The sequence below is a fragment of the Carlito syrichta genome, unplaced genomic scaffold, assembly GCF_000164805.1.
Source record: "Carlito syrichta isolate Samal-C Ts95f unplaced genomic scaffold, Tarsius_syrichta-2.0.1 Scaffold315518, whole genome shotgun sequence".
In the NCBI taxonomy this organism is placed as follows: Eukaryota; Metazoa; Chordata; class Mammalia; order Primates; family Tarsiidae; genus Carlito; species Carlito syrichta.
In genome coordinates this window covers 68,790-79,536 of record NW_007259614.1, presented here as the reverse complement: position 1 = coordinate 79,536, position 10,747 = coordinate 68,790, and the positions used below count along the sequence as shown (strand labels likewise).

Sequence of the window (10,747 nt, the reverse complement as noted above, 5' to 3'; positions counted from 1 at the left end):
TCTCTCTCTCACACACACACACACACACACACACACACACACACACACACACACACTCTAGTGATGGATAGGACAGAATAAAGCCACGTCCCCCAGTTTTCACCTCCTGACACCCAGGACAGATGAGGACCTCAGTCTTCCTGAAGCTCTTCAGAGATGTAGGACTCTCTACCTAATACAGAAAGAACTTACTCTCTCTTTCTGACCAGACTTCCTTCTAATTGCATGAGATTCCATGCAGCAGACATTTGATGAGACCCCCCCCCACCCCACCCCACCCAACACACACACACCAGTAACTTCTGGAGGGGTGGGTTTTGGGGATGCAGAAATGTGCTCTGGCCAGCTTCCGGGACTGCCCTACCTGCCCTGCCCCATCCACCTGGTGGGGAGGGGGCACAGACAAGCTACTGCTGTGCCGAGAGACAGGCAGTAGGCTTCTCTGCAGCCAGCTCCCAACCCAGCCCTCTAAGGGTTCCGAGACTCACAGTTCTTGAAGGGGAGCTGCCATCAGTCAGAGATGTCTGCTCAGATCTTCTGGTGAGTCTGGGGAGTCCTTAGGCCCCACACCTGCTACCCTTGGAGGCCTGTGTGGTATAGCTGGGGGAGTGCTGAGGGAGGAGGGACACTCTGCCCAGGGAGAGGCAGGCAGAGGCCAGGCCAACAACAGTTTCATTTGCAAACTCTCCCCTGCCACCCCACTTAAACCTACAGCAATTCTTTTCTCCCATATTATAGATGGGGATGCTGATGCCCACAGAAGTTAGGCCACTGGCCAAAGTCCCTAAAGAACCGAGACTCAGGATCTGAACCCATGTGGTCTGAGTCTGGAGCCCAGGCCCTAACCCATGGTGCAAACAGCAGCTCACCACTTTCTCTTGGAACCTGCGCCTCCACATTAGATGACAGAGTTCAAGTCTGTTCTTAGCTTTGCTTCCCAGCAAGCCCCCAGCTCTATTAACCCATTCCCTTCTCCCGTCCTCTTAGGCTTTTTCTCTTCTCTTGTCTCCAGTGTGCCCATTTTTCCCCTCCTATGGAGACCTGTGCAGAAAGTCCTCTTGGAAACTACAACTTTAGGTAGAGTGAGGTATTAAGAAATCATTTTTTTTTAAATCAGTGTTGTAGTAAAACAACTTTGAACAAAGCAACATTTGAGGACCTGCTGTACACTGTTTTGCTTAAAGATAGTTTCCAAGAACCTATTGATGGTTTTAAGTGGGACTTACTGTACTGAAAATTGAGTACAGTATTTGGAACTCACAAGAAGGGACACTTACCTATTGGCCCCTATAACCGCAGATGGAGAAAGTTCACCCTCCTTCCTCTTGGCGTGAATGTTTTCCTTTGGCATGATGTGCTCCGAGTCCCCCTACAAGTCCTGCGTCCTGGTGGCCTGGCTCTGCCCTACTTCCCTCCCTGCCTCTTTCCCTCTAGAAAGCCTGTGTGAGCTACAGTCCCTGAACTTGGGATCATCTCCTCCAGTGACTTGGAGTTTTCTAGGACTGGCGGACATGGCGCTGCCCGCTGCCCCTGGGCCAAACTTCTAGGCCCACTTGTGTCCAGCCAGCCACAAGCTGGCTTCAGGGAACACAAAGTACAGAGAAAGTCATGCTGGGTTCACTCACTGCTATACCCTTTCCCCCTCCTCCAGACACAACCAGACCCTGCCTTGGGGTAGCAGGAAAGGTACCAGCCTCTGGAGCCAGACAGAGTTAGAGTGGGGCGTTTGCCACACTCACCAGCTGAATGACTTTGGGCAAGTAATTTAACTTTGCTGAAGTCTCCAGTTCCTGACGGGGCTTTTCTAAAGATTAAGTAATGATGTGGGGGGTGCCTCACCCATGATGTGGCTGGGGACACTATCTTTCACCTGCTGCAGAGACAGGATGGGAGAGCAGAGTACAGAGGATCAGGAGAGTCGCAGAGAAATGGGGTTTGCCAGAACTTCCCTCTGCTGCCCCAGCCTTCCCTTCCCTGGTGGTCACACCCGAGTGCCAGTCTCCTCTGTGGGACTGACACACATGCAGAGATCCACTTGGCTACTGTAAAATGACAGTGCAGGGCTGTTAGCAGGCGGGAAGACGCCAGCACTCTAGAGACCACACAGGGTTCCTGGCAACATGTTGAAGTCCAGCTCCCACCCTTGCTGCCCCTGCCCCCACAGATGCAACTGAAGACACAGAAGCTAGCGGGAGGGGACGCTTCACCCACTCAGCGCTATTGTGTCTTCTGGCCAAGCCATAAAGCAAGAGAACAGGGGTGACAGAGACGCTCCCTTTGAACTTGAAATCCTTCTAAACTGTCACTCCAGCCCAGAGGGACTGTGAGGCCAGCCAACAAGAAGGAGCCCCTCAGGACCCTCCTCAGAAGGTCAGAAAAAGCCCACTCTCTCCTCACCTTATCCCGGATACTTAAAAAAATATTGTTGTAATGTAGGTCAGTGAACTGAGCTGCACCACACACCAGCAGGATTACAGGGACCGGCCAGCCTGCATGCTGCCCCACTAGGTCAGAAGAGAACATAAACAAGAAGTGCTGGGAGCCCTCAGCTTCCCCTGGCCCTATTCCTTTGTTTATGTAGCACTTAAACTAACTTTGGGGTCGTCTCTGTCTGGCATGAAAGCCCTGAAGCTTTTTGAAGTTCCCCTGAAGTTAATAAAATTAGTCTGCCCTCGTTGCAAGACCCTGGCTCAGGAAGATGGATCCTCCACTGTCTTTGTGGCAGTTAGCTTTTTAAAGTTAATATTTTATAACCAAAAAAGGAGGAGCAGGGGAGATGCAGTAAAAAGTCAGGGTTAGGCTCTGAAAAGACATTTTGCTAATAGGTAGCATGCCTACCACCCCAGGTTCTGGTTACCCTGAGGTTTGGCCTCCAGGCCCACTAGGAGGGTGAGCAGTGAGCCTGCTGTGTTTTAGCCTGAGTGCCACCTGCATTGGGCCCTAGATTGATCTGTCTCCCATGAAGATGTGAAAGAACTAGGCCCAACATTGTGCTGTGGGCTCATGCTCAGATGAATCATGTTCCCAAGGGACACAGCTACGTGAGTGATTTATTTTTATCCCCAGTCTCTCCCCCTCGATATCATGTGTGAGACTAGTATGACCAATCTCATCAGCTCTCAGTGGGTGCATATTTACCAGGACCCAAGGAGGGTCAGGGCCGTGTAAGGCATAGTGTCTGATCAGAATCCCTTTCCTCGAAGAACTTCCAGTCCAGGGAGGGAGACAGACAGGTCAGCTGTCAGTGATAAGGTGGAGTGACCAGGCTCTTGGAACAGAAGGGGCTTGGCTTCTGTCCTGAGGGCAGAGGGGGGACAAGGTGTCTGCAGTGTCCGGAAGGCTGCCTGAAGAAGGGTGTGCCCAAGTGGGGTCTGGGAAGATTGGTGGAGTTCCCAGGTCAACAAAGCTAGGACAAGCATTATAGGCAGAGAGAAGACCACGGGAAGAGAAGGCAGGAGGGTGGTCTGACAGAGGTGCATGAGGAAACTGGGAGGTAATGAATATGTTCATTAGCTTGATCGCAGTGCTGGTTTCACAGGTAGGTATATGTATATGTGTGTATGTGTGTGTGTACACATACAGTTATATCACATTATTTACTTTAAGATATGCATATTATTGTATAACAGTATATACTCAATGAAGTTATAGCTCAATGAAGCTGTTAAAAATGAAAGATTGGGGCCTGCTCTGGGCCAACTCATGCTAAGCACTAGGGACTGCACAGAGATGAGGAGCTCCCAGTATCTGCCACTGGGAAGTGCAAAGGCTTTGGGTTGGGGGAAAAATGCTAACTGTTATCTTCTGCTAGCACATGTGTTTGTTCACAGCTACATGCCTTCTATATGGTAGGTTCTCAATAAGCGTTTGTAGGAAGAATATTAATACCAACTTGTTGAGGAGTTCCCCCTCTAAGGACACCTGCTGGTATTGCCTGTTTGATCCTGATGGTGGGGCCTTGTATAAGGTGTTTCTCTAAATAGGTTGTAAGCTCTTGGTCGAAGGACTGCAATTTTTTCATTTCTTGGTCACCACAGGGCTAGAAAGCAGGTCTGTGTCTCCACTGGATCTGTTTGCAGGGCCGAACAAGAGCCTACTTCTCCAGCCCCAAAGGCCAGCACTAGGATCTGGCTACTTTTTCAGCCTGGAGTTGAGTCAACCATGGTCCTGCTCACTGATGTTTCAGCATGGGTTTTGCCAGGGACCCAGCAGATGTGGGCTTGGATTTCCATGGTACTGCTGACCAGCAGGCAGTGTGCTGAAGTCCAGCCCCCACACTCACTGTCTCTGAGCCTCAGCTCTGACCTCTCTAAAGTAGGATGAAAACACCTTGCAGACAAGAGTGATGGCAGGGCCCTGTGGGACCCCACTAATACCCAGTCAGCATGGGCTAAGAGGGCTGCAGTGTTACCTTTCTCCTGACAACAGGTGGCCAGTTGGCCACAGAGGCTGACCTCAGGACAAGAAGCTGTACTGAGTGAGTGCCTTCAGGCTTGGGAAACATGGAATGGCTACTCCAGAACCATCAGGTCAGTTCAGTCAAACGTCCAGGCATCTGCTGTGCCAGGCTGGGCTGCAAAAGTGAGTGGGTGTGGACCCTGCCCACCCAGGGTCTGGCCAGGCTGGGAGCTATGCCACATGCAGGCCCTTCTGGTGGCTGTGAGGATGGCAGCCTACTCCACTGGAGGAGAAGTAGTCAAAGCCTAGGAAAGCAGCAAGGGCTACTCTGTGCCACCTGGGCTTGGGGTGCCTGCCTACCCTGACCCTTCATGGCCTTCCCAGCAGGTCAACAGGGGACGCCTCCATTCAGTTTACTTAGCTGACCTTCCTGGATGTCCAGTGGGCAGGAGGCAGGATGTCCAGTGGGCGGGAGGCAGGACATCCACAGACAAGTGGTGCTGGGCAGAGGGTAAACTCTGTGCTGGGGCAGAGACCCCACTCACAATAGACCTGATCCCACAAGGGGCAGAGACAGCCCCAGGGGAGTTCTGCTGGAGCTGAGTCCTGAAGGACGAGGAGGAGTTCATGTGTGGGAATGAGATTTGTGACTTATAAGGGGCTGTGCACGTGGAAATTATTATTCTTATCATTATTTGTATCCGATTCATCAATCACCAGGGAGAGGAGGAATGCGAGTACCTTTTATCTGGTGCTATGAATCAAATAGAATAGGATATGTTTTTCCAGAAGGTTTTTAGGGTAAATGAGACAGTTTCTGCTTTTCAAAACAATCCATCTGAGGCCCTTGACCAAATCTTGGCGCCTTGGGTCGAAATGAGATAATTCTGAGGCTGAGGATAGCTCAGGCCCTAGTTTCATGGGGCTCAGCCCCCGAGGGGCCTCAGGGGTCTCAGCCTTAGAAAGGACAAGCACGGTGTAGGCAGCAGGCTGCCATCACTGCTGCCCTATGCTGGTTCCAGAATCCACACAGGCAAGTGCCAGGGTGCCATACTCAGAGACGTGCACTTGCCGGTTCCTGGAGAGTAGAAGAAAGCCTCCACAGTTGTCCCTGAGGCTGTCCACTATGGAGATTTGAGTGCTTCACCCATGTGCAGGACGCAGGTTCCTGCTCTGAGATAGCTGCGAATCTCGGGCAGATGCTCCGTCGACCCTCTGGGTTCATTAGCAGAGGAGCTGCTCTTTACACATATATATACCCCTCTTCCTCGCTTACACAGAGATATAGCACCTTCCTGTGCAGTGATTTCTGGGCTATTTCCTGGGTCCTGACTTTGCACAAGGTGTTTTGGTGGGAAGTAACAGTGAACCAAATGGGCAAAAGCTTCATACCATTGCTTTGTTTCTTTGTTTTTTTTTTTGCCATTGCTTTGTTTTAGAGGTATTTCTTTTCCTAGTGACTTGCCATCTTTGGCAAATGATGACTGGCTTCTTTTTACAGTAGCAGGGGAGTTTTTACCTTATAAGAAATACATGTAGCCAGGCTCGGTGGCTCAGCCTGTAATCCCGCGCTTTGGGAGGCTGACGTGAGTGGATTGCCTGAGCCCGCGGGTTCGAGACCCGCCTGGGCAACTTGGCGAGACCTCATCTCTACAATAAATAAAAAAATTAGCCAGGCGTGGTAGCGTGCGCCTATAGTTCCAGCTACTTGGAAGGCTGAGGCAGAAGAATTGCCAGAGCCCAGCAAGTCGAGGCTGCGGTGGCCAGGAGCGGCAGTCTGGGCGACAGAGTGAGACTCTAACTCAAAAAAAAAAAAGAAATACATGTAAGTTTTTTTAAAAGAGTCAGTTTAGTGGATCCATGTTTTGTATACTTACATCAAGAACCAGGAAGGTGGGTGCAAAGTTTCTAAAGTTGGGGGAATTGCCACTTTGGATCATCAGAAGCCAGCTCTCTTTCTAAGTGAGTGGCAGTGCCATGGGCTTGGCCCCAGCACCTTCTGCCCTAACCGTGGGTCTGTCCTCTTATGAATGAGCTCCTTTCTCCTTCTGGACAGAGTCTGGCTATCCATCAGACACACAGTTCCTGCAGGACATGCTGAGGTCCCACCTAGCAGTTGTTGGCCTAGGCTACCCTGATGGGTTGACTACCATTAGCTCTTTCTAACTGGAAGGCCACACTAGAGCTTTGACTGAGTGTCCTGGCTGTCTGGATCTCTGTGTGGTAGGTAACAGCTGCCACTGGGGAACACTTCTTTTTAAGCATTGGGAGGGAGCCAGACAGGTTTTCTTATGCACCTGTCCTTTCCTCCCCAGCCTGGGATCCCCTCATCTCTCTCCTGAATCTTCTTCTTCTCCACTGACCCATTCTCCAGAGGAACCAGTTTCAAACCACAAATCAGATCATGTCACTGTTGCCTGCCTTGTATCTCATGCTCCTCTTGGTCCTCACACCCTTGGTACCTTCTGGGCCCCTGGAGCATCCCTGTCCCGCTGTCAAGAAACAGCCCTTCCTTCCTAAGACTGGCTCATTGCCGCCTCAGAGTAAGCTTCTGTGTACTGCCTCTGGAGACCCTCTAACTACTGCAGCTGAGGTGTGATCCTTCCCATCAGATCCACTTCTGTTCACAGTGCTCGTCTGCTTGGTCACAGTCTGTAGTTAGGGATGAGTTTGCTGGTGGCATGTGGTCCCTCCTGATGTTCTGGGAGCCCCATGAGTGCTGACTCTCACTCTTCCCAACATCTCAGCAGAAACAGAGAGGTTAGCCACCTTGCCTAGGATCATAGCTAGTAGGTTTGAAGCTAGGCTAGAGTTCATGCTATAACCACCATACCCCCTGCCCTATTTCTCCTAGAGCTCAGTAAATGTTTGCCAAATAGATTAATGAATCTGTGTTCTCACAAATGGAGACAAACCAGATCCAGTCCATGCCCTGAAGAAATTCCCAGTAAGCCGACAATTGAAAAAGAAAAAAAAATAGGTACTTAAAATTGATTCAAAGTGTTGCAGGGGACTCATTGCATCTGCATGTTGGGACTGTGCCAGGAAAGAGCTAAGAGCTCCTTGGTTTTGGGGAGTGTGTTAGAGTTCACTGGTAAGAAAAAGGATTTGGGCTGGCTGGGGCACTGCAGAAGGCTGTGCAGAGGCCCAAGTGTTAGGGGTAACCACAATGTGTGAGAACCCAGAAAACTGCCTCAGTAGGGATGGGGCTTACAGATGTTGCCCGTGCTGCGGCAGCACATGCCCTGTACCTCACTCTGCACTCTGCTCTTCAGCATGGTACACGATACCCTAGGAGCATTTGTATCTGTCCACACTTGCTGCTTATTCTTCTCTGTGGTCACCATGGTTCCTGGAGGCTGTGCTCCACTTTGTTGAACTGAGGCTGGACTTCTAGGTTATTTCCAGCTTTTACTGCTGTACACACTGCTAGAGTGAGTAGCCTTGTGTGGTGTTATTTCCCACATGGGCAAGCACATCTGTGGGATACATTCCTAGAAGTGGAATTGATAGGTCAGAAGTTTTGTGCACTTGTAATTTCCATAAGTGTTGCCAGATTGGAGGGCACTTCTTATCGTGGGGCTCAAGTTTGCCATTAGAGGCAGAGTCTGCAGAGCAGGGAGGGTGAGGAGAGGAGCCGGGTGGGTCAGGCAAGGCCATCTGACCATGCAGCCCTCATCAAAGGCAGTACCTTGACCAGAGCTGCCAGACATTCAGAAGGGAGGGAGTCACACTTCCTCTCCATGATCAAGCCCCTGGGGAGAAGGCTCAGGGTGAACACAGCTCATGGTGAAGTCAGGGCTGCACCAAGCTAACTTTTTCATGCACATGTGTGTTCCTCCTCTCTGCCTGGGCACTCACAAAGAGACAGCAGAGTGACCAAGGTGCCCAGTAGGAAACATGAGCTCTACAGCAAGGTCTTGGCCATGGCCAGCAGGAGCCACAGGTAAACAAGTAGTTCTGCCTGTGAATAGATACTGAGGGAGGACATCGTGGAGGAAAAGCAGGCCAGGCCCAGACAGGTTCTAGGCACAGCTAGAGAGTGAAAGTAAAGCATCGGGCCAAGATGTATGTGGGTGCATGTAGCAGTGCTGGGGGCAGCGGCCAGGTTCTCGGAGATTCCTAGTGGGAGGGGAAACCAGAGCAAGTGAGACCCATTCTAGAAGTCCTTGGATGCAGGCTTGGGATGAATGCCATTCTTTTGGCCTGGGATGTCTGTGGCAGCTTTCAAGGAGAGCCCCCTTCCCCCCGCTAGCTGTCTAGGCAGGTGCCCTGGGGCCAGGTGTGGCAGCCCTGCAGGAGGCAAGTGCAGGAGGGAGGGCTACTTGAATTTGCAGCTCCCACTTCCCCCTGCCCTCTGTGACCTTGGGTAGATGACAGAACTGTGCTGTGCCTCCTTTTCCTCACCTGTGAAGTAGAGTCACAGAGTGGCCATGGGAGTTGAGGTGCTGATCTGTGGAGAGTGCTCACAGTGTGTCTATGTCAAGGGACCCATCGTTACAGTGGGGAGTTGCCGGTCTCATTTCTGCCCTGCTCCTGGGCATTTCATTACCTGCAGGGTAGGCTCATCACCCTTTTACTCTCAGGGTTCTTAGAGGGTACAGCGGCCAGCCATGGGGCCAGGTACACTGTCATGGTTCTTTCAGCATGCACCACTAACACCTTCTCTCTCCATGGCTGGGTGTGTGGGGACAGGCGATGGACGACTACAGCGTGATAGGCCGCTCCCTGTTCAAAAAGGAGACCAACATTCAGCTCTTCGTGGGGCTCAAGGTGTACCTGTCCACTGGGGAACTAGGGGTCATCGACAGTGCCTTCGGCCAGAGTGGCAAGTTCAAGATCCACATCCCTGGTAAGTGCAGTTGTTTCCTCCTGCTTGAGGGGTACCATGCAGGGCAAAGAGATGCAGGGATGTGCCAAGACAGTGCTACTTGGCTCGGGTCCCTAACCTCACCTTTGCTGACACATAGGCCAACAGAGCCCATGAAATGGCGTGGCCTCTGGCTGGGAAGCCAGGGTGGGACCTGGGAAGAGTCTGGACGTAGAGTCAACGTCTGGACCAAGCAGGGTCAAGGTGAGAGTCTGAGCTTCCATGCACCATTTACCATCTGAGGGTAACCTTGGACCCTGCCCTTCAGTTTCTCTGTGAAGAGGAAAACAAGATTGGTCTCACAGGCAATTTGGAGAAGAGGCAGTAAGAGAGGCTGCTGAGGGCCTGGCACAGTAGTACCCTGATGCCCAGTAGAATTTCCAGAGATGCGAGTTGCTTCCTTCTCTTACCTAGCAGAGACTGCCAGGCTCAGAGTCTCCTACTGGGTTTGTGCTGGGACTTGTCCTCGCTGGGTTAAGTATGCATTTGCTACTGGAAAGTGAACCCTTTGATTTTCTCAGTACAGTTATCCTCTAGTCACTCATGCATTTATTCAACCTGCACTTTATTGAATTCTTTGTGCAGCAGGCACAGTGCTTGATGCTGGGGATGTGGCACTTGTGGTTGTGGGAGGGAACAGATTATAATAAACATTTGAAGTTTGTATCAGGTAGCAGTAGGTGCAGTGTAGAAAGATAAAGCAGGGACAAGGTGAGAAGTGCTGTTTTGGATAGAACAATCAGGGAAGGCCTCTCTAAAGATGGAACATTTGAGTAGAAGCCTGACGGAAGGGAGGGAAGCATACAGATAGTCATGAAGAGCTATTCGTGGAGAGGAGAAATCAAGTGCAAAGGTCTTGAGGTGATGATTAAATCAGAGTGCATTTGTGGCCAATTGAGTCCAGTGCTGACCAAGGAAAAATGCAGCATACAGGCCAGGGCCCTAATGCCAGCTCTAGGATTTTGTATTGTCCTTCCACTGCTCCTCAGTGGCTCCAAGTCCTCACCTCAGCCAAACTGGAGCACTTATGAATCCCCTCAATTTGGCTCCAGAGGTTGGAGTTCATAGTGCCCCTCTCTGGGCTCCAGGGAACACGCAGAGGGCCTGAGCTAGGCAGGCCAGCATCCAGACCTTGGGCCCTGAGGGCCTTGTGCCTGCGCCTTCTCGGGCTGGCGTAAGTTTTCTGGGAAGGAGGGTCTCTAAGATTCCTTCATCTGGGTCAAAGGCCATCCGGAGAGGGAGGGGCCACACCCCAGAACACTCACCCATACCTAAAAGCTCTGGGGCCCTGCTGGTCCAGGGAAAAGGAAGGAGATCTTCGTCTGTTTCCTTCTTTAAGGGCTGCTGGTATCACACTGACCTCCCCTAAGCTATCTTCCTCCAGCCCAAGACAAACTCAGAGCTGGGGTGTTCTCAGAGCAGGCCAGAGCCTAGAGGAGGCTTATGTGGGGGCCCTCTCTTGAGTGGAGGGAGGAGAGA

At 51.4% G+C, this 10,747-nt stretch overlaps 1 protein-coding gene across 1 annotated transcript in view; it reads left to right on the top strand.

The window, feature by feature from the left end:
* The window catches only part of EEFSEC (eukaryotic elongation factor, selenocysteine-tRNA specific), a 281,659-nt gene that overhangs the window by 226,562 nt on the left and 44,350 nt on the right, over window positions 1-10,747 (top strand). Inside the window, exon 6 of the mRNA XM_008072921.1 lies at window positions 9,094-9,250. Within this exon, the coding sequence (XP_008071112.1) occupies window positions 9,094-9,250 (157 nt within the window). The remainder of the gene's footprint in view (window positions 1-9,093; window positions 9,251-10,747) is intronic.